Raw genomic sequence first — 21,602 nt, 5'->3', positions numbered from 1 at the left:
AGATCACATATACTTCTGGCTAAAGAGACACATTTGGCAAGTGCCAGAATCAACAGCGACTCTGCCTATGGCATCCCAGACCGACCGAATTAGAAACCTCATCAATACCAAGAAACAGGTTGGTCTGTCCTTGCCTGTTCTTGGCAAACCCCACCACACTAGTACCTACAGTTCATTGCACTTACTCCCTTGGTGCCTGAACCCACACTCAATGCCCTGGGGCCGGCAGGGTCAGGTACCAAAGTGCTACCCTCCCACACCTTCACTTCCCACCTTGACCAATGCTCAGATCTTCACATCAAGGACTTAAAATCCCACTGGCTTCCTGTGGGACTCACAAATGTAGCTCTTGGGCTGGCTCCCTGCTGCTGGGCTGCCCAGGATCCCACACTAAGGCTGGAGGGCACAGTACAAGTGGCTGTCAACTCACCCTCTCACGATGCCACTCTCTAGGTAGTTAACCTGGATGAATTTTCCAAATCGACTCGAATTGTTGTTGTGGGCTGTTTTGGCGTTTCCAAAAGCCTGTGAGGAAAACAAAAATAAGTTTTCAGGTGGTGAGGATGACGTTCCTACAGGCCTCAGGCTGGAGCCGCAGAGCTCCCTCTGGGCATCGCGGACACCTGTGTGCTGGAAGTCACTCAGTGGCCCAGGGGACAGCTAGCGAACAAAGTTGTGCAGTCCAGGTGCGCTCCAATGTACTCACTCGTTATCTCTATGTCTGGGTTGTGGGAGAGGCTAAAGTTTTAAGTGTCGGACATTAAAAATTACAATCATTGGAATTCTTTCCCAGTCATAATTGTTCATACAGCATACTCCAGTCTGCTGCATGTTTTTCTTTGCCTACAGGCAAGAGTGGTTTTCACATTTGTAAATGGCTTTAAAAACAACCCAAAGAAGAGCAGTGTTTCCTGACATGCGAAAATTCTATTCACGACTCAGTGTCCATAAATGAGGTTTTCCTGGCACACAGTCAGCCTATTCATTAACGGATTGTCCGCGGCTGCTTCTGAGCTGCGAAGGCAGGGTGGCTGAGATAGAGACCATCTGGCCTGCAAAGCCAAAAACATTTACTGTCTGGCTCCTTCCAGGAGGAATCTGCCAGGCCCTGGTAAAATATGAGCTCTGGGCTCCAGGAGGGCACCAGGCTGGATGTGAGGGAGCAGAGGTGAGGACAGGTTCCACCCTGGAGGGATCCTGCAATTCTGTGGGATGACAAGCAGTTCACAGCAAGTTTTTTAAAATTGGGGTAAAATTGATACAACATAAAACTAACCATTTTAAAGTGAAGAATTCAGTGGCATTTAGGACATGCAGAATGTTGTACAGGATGCAGAATGTTGTCACCTCTACCCAGTTCTAGAACATTTCACCACCCTAAAAGGAAATCCCATTAGGAGTCACTCCCCATAATTCCTCTCCTAATCCCTGGCTACCTCTAATCTGCTTTCTGTCTCCACTAAGTGGGGCATACCCTCTGTGGTCTTTTGTGTCTGTTTTCACTCAGCATAATGTTTCTGGGGTTCTCCCAGGTTGTGGCATAAATCAGGGCTGCATTCCCAAAACGAAGAGGAAAGTATGCATAGTGCACGGAGCTTGCAATCCAGTGGGGTCCCCCTGGGGCCTCCCAAGGGACCACCACCCATATAACAAATGGGAACACACCCTCCCCCCTGCCGAGGTTCCCAGACCGCCCCCTTCCCACACGGGACCACTGTCTCCCGAGGGGTAAGCAGACAGAGGATATGATAGAGCCTTGAGGGAACACCCGGTAGGGAAGATGCTTGGGAGTGGGGTTCACTGTTTCAGGGAGAGGGAGGCTGGCAGAGGTGGGGCTGGGGAAGGGATAATGATGGGGATAACACCCCAGAGTCAAATGGGGAAAGCTTGGTGGCAGTGAGAAGGGTGTCAAACTGACAATATTCCCATTTGAGGAGGCTGAGCTGTGTGGGGAGCTGACTGTGGGCAAGGGCGGCAGGGAGAAGGGGGCAAGGCCACGGCAAGGTCTGCTGGGGGGGCAGGTGGTCAAGGGCAGGGTGGGGAGAGGCAGCCAGACTTGCAGGCTCACAGAACAGGGAGATGTGCTGATGTGGAGAGGAGACTGGATTTTCTTGAAGGCCTCATTCTGCAAGGGATGGATGCAGGTGGATTATCAATCGGAGTTCCTGATGGGGCAGCCTGAGGCAGAAACCCCATAAAAAAGCATCTGTGGGAAGGCCTAGCACATTTCCTTGGAGAATGGCTCCACTCAGCACAGCTTGAGGCAGGACGGGAGACCAGTCATGCTCATGGCTGATGGGGTCACGGGATGAGCGATTTCCTGCCCCATGCTCCAGGAGCTCCAGACCTGGGCAACAGACTTCCCTGTAAAACCCGAGTCAACAGCCAAGTCATCAAGTAGGAGAGTGACAATGAGAGGGAGGCCCCGGAGAAGCGACCTGGCCCCATACTATGAAGGGGGGTTGCTCAGGGCGGGAGCATCAGCTAGGTGCTTTGGGGGGCTCCAGTGGCCTTTCGAAGTGCAACCCAGCCTGAGAAGGCGCTTCCCTGAGTCAGACAGCAGCCACAGAGCCCAACCCACTTCTTCACAATCGCTATCTCAAGGTTCATCACCGGGTGGGTTTTGACAAAATCTTTGGTGGGACTGATTACACACTGGGGCTTGTCACCAGGTCCTGACGCATGTGACCAAGCTGTTGGCCAGCGGCTGTGCACCAGCCCTGGATCTGCCCTTCTCTCCCAAGTGTCTGGAACCCAGTGGGCTCCTGGCCTGGGCACTGCTGACACTTAGGCCATCCTGGCACTGTCAGATATTGAGCAGTGCCCCTGGTTTCTACCTGCTAGATATCAGTGCATCTGGGACAACCAAAAATGCCCCCAGAGGTGGCTGAGTCACCCAGGCTGAGCAGCACTGCTACACACAGATGCAGGTACAAGGGGTTTGCACGGCCAGGCGGTCTGAGCCTCACTGGACTCTTCCCCCGTTATGAGGGCCCCCACATCTGTTGTAGTGCTTAGGGCTCCTCTGGGGAAGAAAACTGTCTTTCTAGGTTTACTCTCCAGTTTCGCCTAAGTTCAGCCTTAGAACTGTGTTTGTTGTTTGGGGCAAAGCCTGTGGGTCCTCAAGGTACCGCTCCTGGAAATGCAGACAGCTGCTCTATCTCCTTCCATTCCATCCTTACCAGAGCCTGCAGGGTGGCATCTGAGCTGAGAACAGGCCTGCTCTGTGCTAAAATGAACTCCTGTGGGTGAGCCTGCAGAGTCCTGCCTGTCCTAACTACAAGCAGATGGCGAAGCAGTGCCCAGTCTCGTGTGGGCTCCTTCCTGGAGCAACGGGCCTCTCTCTGCCGGGATCCTGGCAGCACCCAGGTCCAGGGCCTGCCACCAGGCAGCCCAGACATGCACATTCGCACCCTGAAGAGCCACAGTGGTCCTTTTTGAACGTGGGACAAGTTGCTCTCTGGTTCTGCAATTACCAGTGCGGGGCCGGGGTGACTTCATGCGTCTGGTATGTGGTCTCAGCACACTGCGGCTTTTCAAAGCTGATCTAAAAATATCCGGTTGGTGCTATTATACATCCGAGGAGGAGGAAACAACGCTGGCCTGGCCTTCGAGGGGAGCTATTGTGTGGCTGCTCCTGGGCTGGCCAGGAGCACTTGCAGGGATGGCCTCCACGCACCAGAGCGGCTGGTGTGCCTGGTGGGTCATGTGAGACTGGGGGTGGACAGGAGGGAGGAAGCAGGAATCGGGTGCCAGCAATGATGCGATGTAATCTGGCCTTGGGTCTGGGGAGGCCACATGTTTATGCCATTTGCCCACCAGGCCAGAAAACCCGTAGCCCTGGATTTTGCGGGAAAGGTCTCGGCTTTCTTGCAAACACATTTTCCCCTTTTATAACATAAAACACACGTTTCTAATACAAGCACACACTTTGGGAAAAATATGTAGAGGTACACTAAAAGTTTACCGAACAGAAGAAAAAACATAACGAGATAACCCTATAATTCAACCTTGCACTCCGGTCATGGTTTAACGCACTGTCCTCTGGCGGGCAGAGCAGGCCAGGACCCGGCGGCACTGCGTGCTGGACAGGTGGTTCCCACTCTGCCAGAGATGCTGAGAGCAGGGCAGGGGCTGTCTGGTGGTCTTCCAACTGCCCCTGTCTCTGAGGTTCTTCTTTTGAGTCAAAAAAGTTTTTAAAACTGGAGACATTCATGATTGAGCATCCTACCTAGCCAGAAATTTCTAGAAGGTGCATATTCTATGTAAACAGGATGGCTCTTTTCTCGGTTGGGATGCATGATAAATATTTTAAGAAGAATGGTGATGATGTACAGATAATGTATTGTAGAAGTGTGCACCTGAAACCTGTATGCTATTATTAACCAATGTCACCCCAATAAATTCAATTGGAAAAAAAAAAAGATAACATCATACAATGACTATGGTATGTACTGGCCCCACCTCAGGCTCACTGTGGGCTTTTCTCCTCTAAGACACAGACAGACGTGCCATTTCCATTTTAGATGAGGAAACTGAGGTGCAGAGGTCAGCCAACCTCCCTGAAGTCTGAGAGCGGGTGGTTAATGTGGCCCCGGGCTCCCATTCCCAGCCTACGCCCTGCCTGTCCGACTCTCAGTACCCGAGGCCTGGGCTCCTTCTTCAGACCCATTCTTAGTGCCTGGAGTCGGGCAAACTGGCCTAGGACTTATCGGGGTGCCTGTCCACCCTGGCCCAATCCCTCTGAGTTCATACCTGGCCTCTGGCACATCCAACCCAAAAAACAGAATAAGCCTTGAATCAGATCGCATTAGGCAAATAACGTTTTGTTTTCAGATGTCAGAACCCAAAGCCCTGTGGAATGAGCTAAAAAGGCAACCTCACTCGCCCATCTCCCATGTTGACAGGTGAGCCCTGGGTCAGGATTTCCTGGAGAGAAGTTCCCTAGCCTGGCCATGCATGGTGGTCCTTCCAGCCAGGCTGCCATGGCCAACCCTGGCATAACATCATCTCCAGATTTACTTACGCTCATCCTTTCTCGGAGGAAACTTCCAGGTCATTCTTGTGACTTGGTCTAGGTTGTGGGGTTGGCCGTCTCTGTTTTCCTGATCTTCCAGCCACAGGGACCTCACTTCCCAAGTGTTTATGGTTCATATGCATGCATGCATGCATGCATGCATTCATTCATTCATTCATTCATTCATTCATTCATTCAGGTGATAGTGATAACAATTGATTGACCACCTGCTGTGTGCATGGCACCATTCTAGCCTCAGAGACTTCCCCTTCCCTGAGAGTCTCTGACAGGCCCTGGTGGTCCATTTTGGCCAAGACTGGAAGCCCTCTCAGCCCACTCGGTCGCCTGCCAACTCCTGTGGCCTCGATGTTACCTCCTCCCTCTCCAATGCCACCTCTGGGTGAAGCCTCTGTTTCCCCCCTCAGACCATGAGCCACAGAGGACTTCAAGATTTCTTGTGTCTGGTCAGGGCCAGGCACTGAGTTGAAAGAGTAACTGATGTTGCCAGGAGAGGCTGAGATTGGTAAAGAACATTGGCAAATATTAGGCCACCATGGATCATAAAGATGGGGCTGACGGAGAGAGTGAGATCGTCTGCCACTTCCTGGCCTCCCAGTCCAGCCGGGTGGGGAAGAGAATGAGATACCCAGCAGCAACTGAAAGCTGGGGTTGGCATGGTGGCCCCATTGCTTGGAACCCAAGTAATTATTCTCCCAAGTGTTCCCATGTTCCTGGGTGCCTTTCTACATAAAGGAGTGCGTGGCCCAAGCCCTCTGATAGGTGGTGCCCCTCTGGGGACATGGACAATAGTCAGACCCGGGAGAGGAGGCCTTAGAGGTGTCCTACGGCTGTGCCAGGCCTGCATGGAGCAAGGGGCCGTGTGGGTAAGGCCCCTGCCCAGGTGGCCCGTGATCCAAGGACACGGGAGGATCTACTCCACCTTGTCTGCTGAGAAAAAACAGCCCTCGGACATCGAGTCAGGGCTGGGGTTTTCCTGCGTGGAAATATCGGGAAATAACCCCTGGCCTTCCTGGGAGGGCCGGAGGTATAAGGCTACTGTCCGCTGTGTTAACTGGGACCAACTGGTTTCGGATTCCTCTCCTGTAAAATTAGGGAGAAAACCCCTGCCTCCCAGGGGAAGGATGAAATGACTTTGTGAATCAGGGGCGGCAAACTTGTTCGATGAAGGGCCAAGTAATAAATATTTGGGCTCTGTTGCAACAGCTCAACTCTGCTGTTGGAGGGTGAAGCAACCACATATGATCTGTACACAGCGGATGTGGAGGATGCCCTCCTGATGGGGGGGGTGAGGCAGTCCTGGACAATGACTTCTGGGGGCGGGGGGAAGGGGTCCTGACAAATGACAGCCAGCCATTTGTTTCTATTTGGCCTGTGAGGTAAGAGTGATTTTTGAGCTTTTTAAATGCTTGGAAAAAAATCAAAAGAAGAATATTCTATGACACGTGTAAATGATATGAAATTCAGCTTTCAGTGTCCACGAGTAAGGTTTTGTTGGCATACAGCCACGTCTGCTTACACATGGTCTGTGTCTGCTTTTGACTAAAGAGCGCAGTTGAGTCGTCACTGCGTCAGAGACTGTTCCGGTAGAGCTGAAAATACTGACCCTCAAACGGGCTGTTTACAGAAAAATTAGGCCCCCTCTCCCCATGGGGCCAGAGCAGTGCTGGGGCTGGGAGAGAAGTCGCTGACACTCAGACACATGATGGGTGAGCATGCGAGGGCGTGAGTGTCACACAGGCTGACTGGTCTCCCCCGGGGTATAGCTGGAACATTGAGAAGAAGCCAGAGATCGCCAGAGAAGCCTGCTCCCTGGGAACTGGAGGGGATAGGCGGTGGGGAAGTGAGAAACACAGCTGATTTGCTTTCCACAGAGCTGGCGCGGAGGGAGCATTGGGTTTAGGAGGGGGTGGCCTGTTCCAGGAAGGGAAGATGCCGGGTAAGGACAAGGAAGTGGGGCAGGAAGTGGAGGAGTCTCCCCCAACCTCATGGCTCCCCGACTCATAGATGAATAAATGGAGGCTCTCCAGGGCCTGGCTGACACCCAGCCTCTGGCCTGGTTCTGTTCTCTTCCGGTTGCCCATGGGGCTTGAGGCATTTGGCGGGCTCTTGACAGCCAGTGGCTAACTGGATGGACAGAGAAATGGACGAACAGACAGATGGGTTGCAGGCATGTGCAGGGAGCCAAGTGATGATGGGAATGATGCTCACCCACCTAGTGCTCCCAGTTTATTACAGGTTCTGTCAGAATCGAGATTAGTACCAACTATCAGACACAGACATAGACAGAAAGATTGAAAACACAGACAGAGAGGACTCCTGGGGCAAGGACCAGACCCTTTAAATAGGCAGACATCCACCAAGGGGCAAAGTTTCAAGACAAACTGTGCCAGAGTGGGGGTTGGGAGGGAGGTGAAGCAGGGGAATCTTAAAAAAATAAATAAATAAAAGAAGAAAAAGAAACCAATTATAAAACAAGTTGCTGCATCTCATATTTCCCTAAATTTTGGTTTAGGTTATAATGAAACCATGTGCTAGATCATAGAAGGAATAAGACACAGATCTATCTTTGTGTGGGGAAGGGGTCCTGCTTGCTTCTTACTGTATCAAAAATATTTGAGGAATGCATAAAAATCCTTGAGGGCTCATCCACTGCTCACCCATATCATTCTCTTTTGGGTTTGTTTGGTGCTTTTTCTCAGGTTTTTGAGTTGCAAAATTAATATACTTACTTTCACTTATTCATATTTATGGATATTATAGCTATGAAATGCCCTCTCATTACTGCTTTAAATATATCCTGTGGTTTCTAATAATAATGTGCTTGTTTTTTTAAAAAAGTGTTTTTATTGATTTCAGAGAGAAGAAGGGAGAGGGAGAGATAGAAACATCAATGATGAAAGAGAATCATTGATCAGCTGCCTCCTGCATGCCCCCTACTGGGGATCGAGCCTGCAACCTGGGCATGTGCCCTGACCAGGAATCAAACCTGTGACTTCCTGGTTCATAGGTGAATGCTCTGAGCCACTCCAGTCAGGCTAATATTATTTTTGTCACTGACTTTTAGGAAATCTATAATTTTGATTTGTAGATCCCCTTTCATGCAAGAATTATTAACTGAACTTTATTTTTTCTTTTAAAAAAAATTTCCACGTGGAAGGGCCTTTAAAAAATTAATTTCTAGTTTTATCACATTAAGAATGTTGCTTGTAATATTTCTACTTTTGGAAGTTCTAGATACTTTCTCTGTGACCTTATAAGGAATGGATTTTGTGAATATTCCACAAATACTTAAGATTTATTCTCATATGAGAGTGGAGGGTTTGTAATATGGCCACATAATCTGTCTTAAGCACATGGTTTGGCCATCTTACATTCTTGCCTTTTGCTGTCTACTCAACCAGCTTGTGCTATACAGAGTGCAGCAAAAGTCGGCTTACAGTCATGAGTACGTGAAACAGAGTTTATTCTTGTATTATTACTTATTAATTATTGTTATTTTACCCTCCCCTGTATGTTTGTACCTGTTTCTCCTGGTATCTTTTTTTTTTTTCCCCAATATATTTTATTGATTTTTTACAGAGAGGAAGGGAGAGAGACAGAGAGTTAGAAACATCGATCAGCTGCCTCCTGCACATCTCCCACTGGGGATATGCCCGCAACCAAGGCACATGCCCCCAACCAGAATCGAACCTGGGATCCCCCAGTCCGCAGACCGACGCTCTATCCACTGAACCAAACAGGCCTTGGCACTCTCCTGGTATCTTTTATAATTTCCACTTTGTAAAGACAATAGCTATGTTGTTTGATGCATATACACTGAGTGGCCAGATTATTATGACCACCTGACATTTGTAGGTAAATTAGCTATAATTTTGCTCTGCAGTTGCTAGAGGGCCAGACCATTAGAAATAGAGAAGCAGTTTGTTTACCACGACAGAAGTGATTTTTTTCCCTGAAGATATGGGTAAAAAACGCGATTTAACAGCCTTTGAACGTGGGAGATATATATATATATATATATATATATATATATATATATATATACACACACACACACACACACATACACACACACAGTATATTGACAAATATTATACCAGGTTTTTGGCACTGTGACAAAGAAGATTCATAAATGTAAAGTTCAGAGGCCCAATTTCTACCTTCTCCATGTCAAAATTATAGCCCTGCTACTTCTGTTTCTACCTGCCTATTCCACCTGTGCCTATCCCTTTATTTTTAGCTTCTGGGACCACTTTAGTTTAGGTGTGTCCTGTTCAAAAGGCATGGAGTTGAACCTTGCTTTGTGAGCCAAGCTGAATATCCTCTCCTTTAATAGGCAGATTGAGCCCATTTAAACTTAGCAGCACATGGACTCATTCCTTCCATCATTAGCTCTCTGCCCTCTCTGCTGCTGAGTGTGGCTGAATGACTGGAGGCTGGAGCAATTCTCCAGGCCATTTTGGATGACTTCTTAAAATCCTGCACCCTTTGCAAGACTTTCAAACCTCACTTTGCAACTGATTTGCATCCAAGAGAGAGGACCCACCGGTTTTGGTGGACGGACAGGAATAAGCCATGTTTAGGCTGAGCCAAGATGGGAGTGAGTGAAGAGCTCATTCTGTAAGTGGGTGGCTCATTATGGAATCTTTCCTCTTAGGATGACGTTTGCTTCCCTAAATAATTCCTACACTGCAGGGACTCCAGTGCTGATAATGAAAAAAATAGGGCCTTCTGGTACATTAATAAAAGAATTTGGCAATGTAGCAGGATACAAAATCAACACCCAAAAATTGATGGCTTTAAATATATATATATATATATATATATATATATATATATATATATATTTTTTATTGATTTCAGAGAGGAAGGGAGAGGGAGAGCGAGATAGAGACATCAATGATGAGAGAGAATCATTGATTGGCTGCCCCCTGCATGACCCTTACTGGGGATCGAGCCCAAAACTTGCGCATGTGCCCTTGACCAGAATCGAACCTGGCAACATTCCATCTGGAGGCTGACACTCTATCTACTGAGCCAAACCGGCTAGGGCAATCGGTGGCTTTTTTATACACCAATAATGAATTCTCAGAAAGAGAAACAAACAAATAATCCCATTTACCATTGCAACAAAAAATTAAGATACTTCATGGATTGGTAGAATTAATATCATTAAAATGTCCATACTACCCAAAGCAATCTACACATTCAATGCAATCCCTATTAAAATACCAATGACATATTTCACAGATCGAGAACAGATACTCCAAAAATTTATATGGAACCAAAAAAGACCCCAAACAGCTGAAGCAATCTTGAGAGAGAAGAACAAAATTGGAGGGATCACAATACCAGATATCAAGTTATATTACAAAGCCACTGTAATCAAAACAGCCTGGTACTGGCACAAGAAAAGATCAATGGAACAGAACAGAGACCTCAGAAATCAACTCAAGCCATTACGCTTAATTAATATTTGACAACGGAGGCAAGAACATACAATGGAGTCAAGACTGTATCTTCAATAAATGGTGTTGGGGAAAATTGAACAGATACATGCAAAAAAAAATGAAACTAGACCACCAACTCACACCATACACAAAAATAAACTCAAGTGGATAAAAGACTTAAATGTAAAAATCCTAGAAGAAACCATAGGCAGGAAAATCTCAGACATCTCTCATAGCAATATGTTTACAGATACATCTCCTAGGGCAAAGGAAACTAAGGAGAAAATAGACAAATGGGACTACACCAAAATGAAAAGCTTCTGCACAGCAAAAGAAACCATCAACAAAAGGAAAAGGGAGCCTACTGCATGGGAGAACATATCTGGCAATGATACATCTGATAAATAGATGAGGAATTCATGCAACTTAACAAAAGGAAGACAAACAATCCTATTAAAAAGTGGGCAAAGGACCTAAATAGACACTTCTCCAAAGTGGACATACAGATGGCCAAGAGATATATGAAAAGATGTTCAAAGTCACTGATCATTAGAGAGATGGAAATTAAAATAACAATGAGCCGAAACCGGTTTGGCTCAGTGGATAGAGTGTTGGCCTGCAGACTGAAAGGTCCCAGGTTCGATTCCGGTCAAGGGCATGTACCTGGGTTGCGGGCACATCCCCAGTAGGAGATGCGCAGGAGGCAGCTGATCGATGTTTCTCTCTCATCGATGTTTCTAATTCTCTATCTCTCTCCCTTCCTCTCTGTAAAAAATCAATAAAAAATATATTTAAAAACAAAAACAAAACAACAACAATAAGGTATCACCACACATCTGTCTGAATGGCTACCATCAACAAATGACAAGTGCTGGTGAGGATGCGGAGAAAGGGAACCCTAGTACACTGCTGGTGGGAATGCAGACTGGTGCAGCCATTATGGAAAACAGTATGGAGTTTCCTCAAAAAGTTAAATATGGAACTGCCATTTGACCCAGTGTTCCCACTTCTAAGGAATATATCCTAAGAAACCCAAAGCACCAATCAGGAAGAATGTATGCACACCTATGTTCATAGCAGCACAATTTACAATAGCTAAGATCTGGAAACAGCTCAAGTGTCCAGTAGGTGAGTGGATAAAAAGCTGTGGTACAATTATACCATGGAATGCTATGCAGCAGTGAAAAAGAAGGATATCTTACCCCTTGAAACAGCATGGAGGGACCTGGAGAATATTATGCTAAGTGAAAGAAGACAGTCAGAAAGACAAGCATCACGTGATCTCACTCAGATGTAGAATCTAACGAACAAAATAGACTGATGAACAAAACAGATCCAGAGACATAGAAGCATGGGACAGATTGTGGAATCTCAGAGGGAAGGCAGGGGCGTGTGGGTGGGTGGGAAGAGATCAACAAAAGAACTTGTATGCATGTATGTATAACCCATGGTCACAGACAATAGTGTGGTGCAGGCCCTGGGTGGGGGTGGGGGGTGCGGCTAGAAGAGGTCAATGCGAGGGGGGGGGGGCTGGAGGGGGACATAGGTAATACTTTCAACAATAAAGATTAAAAAAAAAAAAAGGTTGAGAATCAAGTGGAGGCTGTGGGGGCTTATTAAAATACAATCTTGGGTCCCCCTCCCAGACTTGTAGAATTTCTGGAAATGCCGAGAAATCTAAACTTTTAAACCAGAGAGAGAGGAGGTTCTTGTGATTCCTGGAAGGGTGTAAACTATTGCTCTAAGGTGTATTATGGGTGTGAAGTCTCTTTGGGGAGAAATAATGCACAAGGATGTAAACTTACACCACTCCCTCCTTCTTGAGCATCTGAAGTACGGGTCAAGATAGTCAAAGGCTGGGCAAGTGAAGAGCTTTGTTCTCGGCATACTTAGTTTAATCAGACGCTTTCCTAATGCTTAGCCCTGATATGGGAAACTTTCGTACTCCAGGGCTTCACCAAGATCAGTTGCTTCCCGCTTGCACCGCGATCCCAGGCAGGTCTAATCCCCATCTGCCGCGCGATGGCCTTGTTCTGCCAAGCACAGTAAGGTGAAGGGTTGAGGGACGAGAAACCAGGTCTCCATGATGATGCAGAAATAGGCACAGGAGAATAAATCATTGCTGAGAGCTTGCCTCTTGGCTTTGCCTCCTCCCAGCCCTGAGAAGCAAGGGTCTGTCGGCTCATTAGAGAGGCAGGGAAACTGAGGTTGGAGGCTGAGCTCCCCGCAAGGGACTGCACTGCCCCCTTATGAGGGTCCGGTCAGCAAACCGGTGCTCTGGACACCACCCCGGCCGCAGGACGCTATCACCTGTACACATCAGGAGGGCCTTGTGGCCAGAACGCAGCCAGCGGTAGAAAACATTTCAGAGGAAGAAGCAACAGGATATGGTGACAGTGAGGAAAGACCAAAGACGGCTGGAGATGGCGCTGGTGACTGAAATGGGGAAGCGGGAGAAGGCAAAGGTTAAAGTTCAGTTTGCCATGACCTTACCTGCCTGAGATCTGCTTCACACACCTCACTGAGGCAGTGAGAGCTTGTCTAAGCTGGGGGCCCTCAAACCTGTTAACAAATCAGGCTTGATGCCTTTTTAAAAAAAAATAATAATAATAAATAAACTTTTTAGATTTACAGGGAAGTTATAAGAATATTACAGCAAATGCCTATATAACCGACATTTAGTTTCTCCTGTTGTTAACATGATAATGGTGCATTTGTCACGATTTATAAACCACTACTGATTGATATGTTATTATTAACTAAGTCTACACTTTATTTATTTGAAAATCCTCAGTTTTCTCCTAATGGCCTTGCTTTTGAGACCTTAACAGGTTTTTAATTTTTTAAATATTTTATTTATTTAGTTAGTTGTAGAACCTCACCCAAGGATATTTTTCCATTGATTTTTAGAAAGAGTGTAAGGGAAGGGGAGAGACTAAGGGAGAGAAACATCTATGTGAGACACACCTAATGGTTGCCTCCTGCACGTACCCCGACAAGGGAGGGGAATGGAGCCTGTAACAGAGGTACATGCCCTGGACCAGTATCGAACCTGGGACCCTTCAGTCTGCGGTCCGACGCTCTATCCACCGACCCACACCTGCTAGGGCAAGTCCTTGGCAGTTTTGAGGACAGTCTGGTATTTTGTAGGATGTCTGTCAATTTGGGTCTGTCTGATATTTCTTCCCACTGCCTGTGTTGTAAATGAAGTTTTATAGTACACAGCCCCACCCATTCACCATATACTGGTACAGTCTATGGCTGCTTTTGCTCTACAATGCAGAGTAAGTGGATAGAGAGCTGAGTGGCCCTAAAATCCAGAAATACTAATTATGTAGCTCTTAAGAGAAAGTTTGCATATCCCTGGGCTAAGCTACTCTGCAAGGGATTCAACTTAAAATGTTTAATATATACCTAAAGAGTGACCACTGCAAACCACTCCAGCTAACTTTATCCTTCATCTTTCTGTCTCTATTGATTTACCTTTTCTGGACATTTCACATAGACGGGATCCTAGAATACATGACCTTCTGGCTTCTTTCATTCAATGAGTAATCTCCACTGCAGCCACTCTGCTTTGAAAAGGGGCAGTAGGAGCAGCAACAGCCTGTTTGCCCTGTGGGTCGCTCCATCTTCCTTGGGTCAGGGATCCATGGCTGGTGCCCAGGAAGACTGGATCCAAAGCCATGTGATAACCCCAATCAACGGTTGGGGAAAGTGCCCCTGGCCACCTCTTTTTTGGGTGGATGCAATTTTCTGACTTTCTTTTTTTGTTGTTGTTAATCCTCACCCGAGGATATTTTTCCATTGATTTTTAGAGAGCGGAAGGGAAGGGGAGAAACACAGAGAGAGAAACATCAGTGTGAAAGAGACACATTGACTGGTTGCCTCCTGCACACGCCCTGACCAGGGCTGGGGATCGAGCCTGCAACCAAGTTACATGCCCTTGACCAGAATTGAACTCGGGACCCTTCAGTCTGTGGTCTGACGCTCTATCCACTGAGCCAAACTGGTCAGGGCCAATTCTCTGACTTCCATCCTTTGCTTCTTTGGAGAGCCCCTCCCCAGTGTCCACCATTCTCCTGATGGGGCAGCCCTGGAACGGACATGGAAGCCTACCCACACATCGGAGGACTGCCCTGGGATCTCCACAAGGTGTCCCCCTCCCTTGGTGTCACTGTGACCTCATCTCAGCACTCACTCACTCAGCTGACACCCGGGGCTGCTGAGCTAGAAGAGCTTGCTGCAAGAAACAAATGGCCCTGAACAACAAACGGCCCCTCAGAGCATAAGGGTAGAGTGGCAGGAGCCACACTGTGTGCTAGCTCTGCAGGCCACAGGACATTCCAGATTTCTCCCAGCAGGCCTCGGGGCAGGACTTAGCTAGATGACAAAGGCAAGAATATTCCAGACTAAGGGTATAGCACATGCACAAAAGCCCTGGGCAGGAGAGATCAGGAGGTAGAGCAGAGAGGTTGACTTGCTACAGGTCACACAGAATACTGGAAGCTGAGCTGGGCTGCCTGGTCCTACTCTGACTTCCTGGCAGGGGGCAGCTCTTGGCCCTGAGGTCCTGCAGGTGGTAAATTGCACTGGGAGGTGCAGGGTCACGTGCTGAGGGTAAAGAACCAGTCCAGGCACTTTGGCAGGATTGGAGATCTCCCCTCAGGGACTGTATGTGCTTGTCATCTCTCACCCCTCCCCACAATCTCACCGAGTAGCTCTGTCCGGGTTATGGGATCTACGTGGCTCCCTGTCCAGAGCCCTAGGCCAGATTTTCAACTGCACATCCTAAAGGCGCCTAAACTAGAGCAAGTTTCTCAACCTTGTCACCGCCGGCATTTTGGGCCTGGATCATTCTTTGCGGAGGGGGGTGCCCTGTGTACTATAGGATATTGATTAGCATTCCTGGCCTCTGCCCATTAGTTGCCAGTCTCCAGATGTTGCCAAACATCCCCGGGGGTAGAATTACCCCTGGCTGAGAACTGAGCCTTAGATTCAGTTAAAAGTAGCTTCTCTGGAGATCCCCATGTGGCCAGGAAGGGCTAAATGGGACTCTAAATTCTCAAAGGTTGCTGTGACTCACTCTGCCAAAAAGGGGTGATGATAACATCTAGTCTTTCCCCAGGAGCCTGCCCCACCTGACCACTGGCAAGTGGGGCCACTCTCTCCTCCACCCAGGAGCAGCTGGTCAGCAGCCACAAACCAGGGTCACAGGGCTGGGCAGGTGACTGTGAGCCTCAGACTTGGCCCCTTGGCCTTTCCCAAAGACAGGTCACCTCTGGAGGCCTCAGGTAACCAGTGTCTTGATGGGCAGCTGATTGACTGACACAGAAGAAAACTTCAGAGGGCAGCCCCAGTGGCTCTGGGGACAGGGCACTAGAGCCACTTCATCCTGGATAATAGCTAGGAAAGAAATGGGCTACCAGAGCCTGTGGTCGCTCAATGCCCGGCCATGTTCCTGCCTCAAACAGTGAGGCAGATACAGCCAATAGATAGACAGACTCCCCCCGGCCCAACCCTGGTGCAACAAAGCGTCCAGAACATTTGGAAAGGGCAGTGGCTGTGGAAGGAATGTTCTGGGCCCAAGCGATACTTCACCTTTTAATCAACTCTTCCTGCAAATTCCAAGGAGGCCTTTCTGGGTGCCTAAAATATACCCCATAATTTCACTCTTAGATGCAGCATTCCCAAAAATATAACTTCCCCCTTTGTCTAAAATAGCCTTAGATCACTGCAGAGTGTCAGGGCTCTGTGTTTTTGCACAGCAGGACAGAAAGGCAGCCTCAAAGCTCTGCAGGGCACAGGAGAGGCAGGAAGCGCTGTGGCCTTCTGGATGGCCACCTGTCCCTGGTGCTCCCAGAAGCCCTTGACACCCAGTCCTCCATGTACTCCCCGACGGATACCCTCTCATCCTTCTGCACTCCTCCCTCTCTGGTGCAACCCCACTTTTCAGCTAGGCAGTCTGCACTCCTCCCTCTCTGGTGCAACCCCACTTTTCAGCTAGGCAGTCTCCCAGCAGTCTGTTGCGCTGTCTGTTCCCTACTTCTGATACAGGTGGCTCCTAAAGCTGCTCCCGGTTTTCTTCATTTTGCGACATCCTTGTGGTAAGACTGAAATACCCATGCCTACTAGTTTGTATTAGGCACTGGGGATGGGAATTCTGCCACGTCCATTGAGGGCCATGAGAAGCTTGTCCTCATGTCCTTTCTCTGGCTGAATAATTCCCCTCCTCCACCCAGTCCCACCCCCCAGCTGTGAGCTCCTGAACATCCTCGTGGTCTTACGTCCAACACCCGAAATGCCAGCTTTCTTGGAGGGTGCCATGACTCTGGGCACACACTTCTGGCCTGGTCCTGTCAGCCCCAGTCCTGTTAGCATCAGCCTCTCCTAGCAGCTCATGGTGTCCTCATCCCGTTGTGCCCCCGGCAGACTAAGTTGCCCCATAGTAAGGATCCAGGTGGCCTCAGGGCCCAGGGTGCAGCTGGAAACCCTCAGAGGGCCTTCCATGAGGGTGCAAGATGGGGATGAGCTCCCACACAGTCCCTGCCACCCTCAGCCAGAGTTGTAAAAATTCTCTGTGCCTGTGGGACACAGCTAGTGAGTCCCACATAGGGCCGAAAGGCGAAGCCCATCCTGCCAGGATCTTAGGAGACTTCTACATCCCAGTCCTCCTTTGCAGTCTGTCCAGAACTGCTTTAAGACCCTATGATCCTGATACCAATTCCAAGGGTAGTTATTTCCTCCACACCAAGCAGTTCTCTGACACCAGCTGGGTGTCCTACAATTCAACCCAATTCTGATACTATCTACCTGGAGACAGGGTCAACCTCACAGGTAAGGGCTCAGCTCCACAAGACTGCCTCCCACATCCCCTCCAGATGCCAGCTGCATGTCTAAGTTGTAAGCTGTGCTTCTGACCAACTGGCTATCAATTGAGGTTCCCATGACCCTCTTCTTGGATTCTGTTAACTTGCTGAAGCAGGTCACAGGACTCAGGAAACCAGTTTACTTACTAGATCACCAGTTCATTATAAAAGGACTAGAGGCCCGGTGCACGAAAATTCATGCACTCGAGGGAGGGGGGTCCCTCAACCCAGCCGGTGCCCTCTAGCAGTCCGGGACCCTTCGGGGGATGTCCACCTGCCGGCTTAGGCCTGCTCCCCAAGGGATTGGGCCTAAGCTGGTAGTCAGACATCCCTCTGGGAGCTCTCAGGGGATGTCCGATTAACGGCTTAGGCCCACCGTTAGTCAGACATCCTTAGTGCTGCCACGGAGACTGGAGAGGCTCCTGCCACTGCCAGTGTGCTGGCCAGCCATGAGCTGGCTTCTGGCTGAGCGGTGCACCCCCTGTGGAAGCGCAATGACCACCAGGGGGCAGCTCCTGTATTGAGTGTCTGCCCCCTGGTGGTCAGTGCGCATCATAGCGAGTGGTCATTCCGCCATTAGGGTCAACTTGCATATTGCCCTTTTATTATATAGGATACAACGCAGTAAGCCAGATGGAAGAGATGCACAGGGCAAGGGTTGGGGAAGGGGCAAGGAGCTTCCATGTCCTCTCTGGGCATGTCACCCTCCCAGAACCTCCACGTGTTCACCAAGACAGGAGCTCTCTGAACTCCCTCCTTTGGGTTTTTATGGAGGCTCCATTACATAGGCATGATTGTTTAAATCACTGGCTATAGGCTAGTGAATCTATCTCTAGTCTCTCTGCCCTTCCCCCAGGTCAGGACGAAAATTCCAGCCCTCTAATCAGATGGCTGGTTCTCCTGAGAACTAGTCCCCATCCTTAGGTACTTTCCAAGTCACCAATAACAAAACGGAAGACCTCTTTAGTTAGGAAATTCTAAGGGTATTAGGAGCTCTGTGCCAGGAATAGGACCCTGAAAACCCCCAAGTGTTTCTTATTATAAAGCACAAAATCACAGACTGTTGTAGGTAGATGTCTGCAAAAGGATTTGATGTGGTGATACAAGTCACCTGAAATGAAGATGGAAATCTTTTCCTTACATTTAGGAAGGTAGAGTTCAGCAGATGAGAAGAATGACTGTGGAATGATCTAGAACAGCGGTCGCCAACTGGTGGTCTGAGGACCACTGGTGGTCCATGAGGTCCGAAAGGTTGGCGACCGCGATCTAGAATGTTCTATGGGTACTATAGGTATAAGGGCTCAGTAAACCTTTCCTGCAAAGAGCCAAGTGGTAAATATTTTCAGCTTTGCTTTCGGATATGGTGTCTGTCACAACTGCTCTGCTTTGCTTCTGTGGCCTGAAAGCAGCCACAGACTATTATGTAAATGAGTGGGCATGGGTGGGGGGCCAATAAAACTATTGAAACAGGTCAGAAAATATGTAAATGAAGGTGTGTCTGTATGCCAATAAAACTTTATTTACAGAAACAGGCAGATTTAACCTGTGGGCTGTAATTTGTCAATTCCTGGTATGCACAAAAGGAAATTAAACCTCAAATAAGTGCAGTGGATAACCATGCGTGCTCCCCTGCAGCAAAAACCACCACAGCAGCCCTGGTTTGTTTCCTGTTGGGGAGATGCTTATAGGAGAGCAGCTGAACCATAGCCAACACCTGGCATTAGGTTCAGAAAGTCACCCCAAAAGAACAGGGATGGAGGGGTGATAAAATCCCAGTGCAAAGAAACCAGTGCTAACTGCATCAAAAAACCCACCAAAAGTGCTTTCATTACATCTGTCTGCAAGAAACCCCACAGGGTGCGTATGACTTTTCAGCTCTAGGGGTCAAAAATCAGCCACTGCATTTTTGGGCATTGATGAGCAGCTTTAAAAATATTGATTTCAGAGAAGCAGAGAGAGGGAGAGAGATGGAAACATCAATGAAGAGAGCACCATTGGTCGGCGCTCAACCACTGAGCCACATCAGCAGGCAATGAGCAATTTTTAAAATAATATTTTAAGAAGTTGTTCAGTTCTCCTGGAAGACCAAACTAGGATGGAAAAGCCGACCCTTACACCGAAGCATGCTTTATCAGTGATGGGTAACAAAGACACCAGGACATTTCTGGTTGTGGGTGGGCAGTGACCATTCTCTTGGCTGTGGCTGGCCTGGAGGTGGGGATGGGGGAGTAGACACCACCAGTCACCTCTTCCAGAGAGTGAATGAGAACACTAGCCGGGATCGTTCCCTGGCTCGACGGCCTCCATGAGATGGAAGAGATGGCACTAAATACAGTTGGGTTGATGTGTAACAATAGCAAAATATTACTGAAAAAGAAATTGAAACTATTAAGGTATAGCACACGGAACATCTGTTGAACTGAAATCAGTCTTTGCATGCAGTTGGCCTGAAATTTATTCTCAACTGGTGTGATCTGCCGCTCCAGAGACACTTAGTGATGTCTGGAGACATTTTTGGTTGTCACAACTGGGGAAGGAGGTGCGACTGGCCCCTGATAGTTAGAGGCCAGGGCTGCTGCTCAATACCCTAGAGTGCACAGGACAGCCCACCCAGGAGAAAGGATCCATCGGCACCCAGACGTTGGTGGCGTGGAAGCGTCGTGGCCTTTTCCTTGTGTGTTTCTGTCTGTGAGGCCTTAAGTCGACATAAGGCCTTAATTACCTTCCGTTCTCTGTGCCATTTGCCTGCCCCTGCCCCAGGATTCCAGCCTTAGCACCGACCTCCTTGGGGCTGCTCTGTCAACCCAAGGCCCCCCAAACATCCTCGGGAGGCCACACCGGAGACAGAATCAGCCAGAGATTCTATTCTTTACACTCTGTAGCTATTCAGGTGGGGCCCATCTCCCTTATGGGCTTTTAATAGCCCATCTCCAGGACACAGGCTTCTCCCATCCCTGCACCACCATATTTCCCTATACTAGTGATGGCGAACCTATGACACGTGTGTCAGAGGTGACATGTGAACTCATATTTTTGGTTGATTTTTCTTTGTTAAATGGCATTTAAATATATAAAATAAATATCAAAAATATACATCTTTGTTTTACTATGGTTGCAAATATCAAAACATTTCTATATGTGACACGGCACCAGAGTTAAAAATGCTGACAGGCCGAGCTCAAAAGGTTCGCCATCACTGCCCTATACTGTCCATTTTTCTAGGATCCCATCCTGGGCTCTCACTCTCCCTCCCACGCTGATGGGTGACACGATGTTGTACTGATCTCCCAGCCAGCCACCCAGCCTCTAGGATAGCCCAGCCAGCCAGAGCCTTGACCACGGGCCAGGGGGTGGGGGCTGACTTCTGAGAGCTCTAAGAAGCAGATCAGCGGTGACGAGGCTGGGGGGAGAGGAAATGGGGAGTGGCTGCTAATGGGGTTTCCTTTTCGGGGTGATGCAAATGTTTTGGAATTAGATAGAGGTGCTTGTTGAACAACATAATAAATGTGCTCAAAAATACTGAATTATTCACTTGAAATGGATGGATTATATCTCAGAAAGGGTCTTAAATAAAAACCCTAATTGCAGAGGCACGTCTCCTCATTCCAGAACCTTCCATCTCTGTCCTCCTGGCTGAGTGTCTTTGCCTATGCGCTCCCGACACTGGGTAGTGACTGACCTACCAGTGCCCTGTGGAGAGAAGGATATGGTCTGGGTAGGTGTCCATGAGGACATGGGTCAAGGTGGATGATGACATGTGGTTCTGGGTGACCTGCCTAGGCTGGTGCCCTGGTGCTGACAGAGGGTAGTGGGAACAGCAGCTGGGCAGGTGGAAGACAGCTGAGGGCAGTCTGGGGTCATGTGATACTGGGTCTGTGGGGCCCTAAGAAGGGGTTTGGTGCTCAGGGCCAGGTTGGCACAGATGCCAGTCCTAGAACAGGCTCCTTTGGGGCCCCACAGGCAGATTGGAGGCAGCAGCAAGTTCCAGGAATCCCCTGGGTCCTATGTCTCGCTATCTTGGGTCACCAGTCTCCTATGAGTATGCTGAGCAGATTGGGGCGTCACTGTTTCTCAGCTTCCTCTCTGTGTGGGTCAGGGCACAGCGGCTACACGAAGGCCCTGAACCCTGGCACACAGTCGCCTCTGGCCGCTTGGGAAAGCAGCTTGACCAGCAAGGATCCTCATTTCATTTCTGCTTTCGAAATTAAAACCCTACGTGCATTTGCTAATGTCGGTGGCATTGTT

At 48.6% G+C, this 21,602-nt stretch overlaps 1 protein-coding gene across 10 annotated transcripts in view; it reads right to left on the bottom strand.

Annotated features, from left to right (window-relative positions):
• The window catches only part of MYO9B (myosin IXB), an 86,683-nt gene that overhangs the window by 45,194 nt on the left and 19,887 nt on the right, over positions 1 to 21,602 (bottom strand). For 9 of the 10 annotated variants that reach the window (XR_004966659.1, XM_036302469.1, XM_036302470.1 and 6 more), the window contains exon 3: positions 431 to 525. Coding sequence is in view for 9 of the 10 variants with exons in the window: in XM_036302469.1 (XP_036158362.1) it covers positions 431 to 525 (95 nt within the window). In the remaining variant the exon portion in view is untranslated. Of the gene's footprint in view, positions 1 to 430; positions 526 to 1,276; positions 1,300 to 21,602 lie in introns of those variants that run through there. The other variant, XM_036302477.1, reaches the window with a different exon arrangement.

Source organism: Myotis myotis, unplaced genomic scaffold (genome assembly GCF_014108235.1).
Source record: "Myotis myotis isolate mMyoMyo1 unplaced genomic scaffold, mMyoMyo1.p scaffold_m19_p_32, whole genome shotgun sequence".
NCBI classification, from domain to species: domain Eukaryota; kingdom Metazoa; phylum Chordata; class Mammalia; order Chiroptera; family Vespertilionidae; genus Myotis; species Myotis myotis.
The sequence above is the reverse complement of the archived record's forward strand: the minus strand, read 5'-3'. Positions and strand labels throughout refer to the sequence as shown.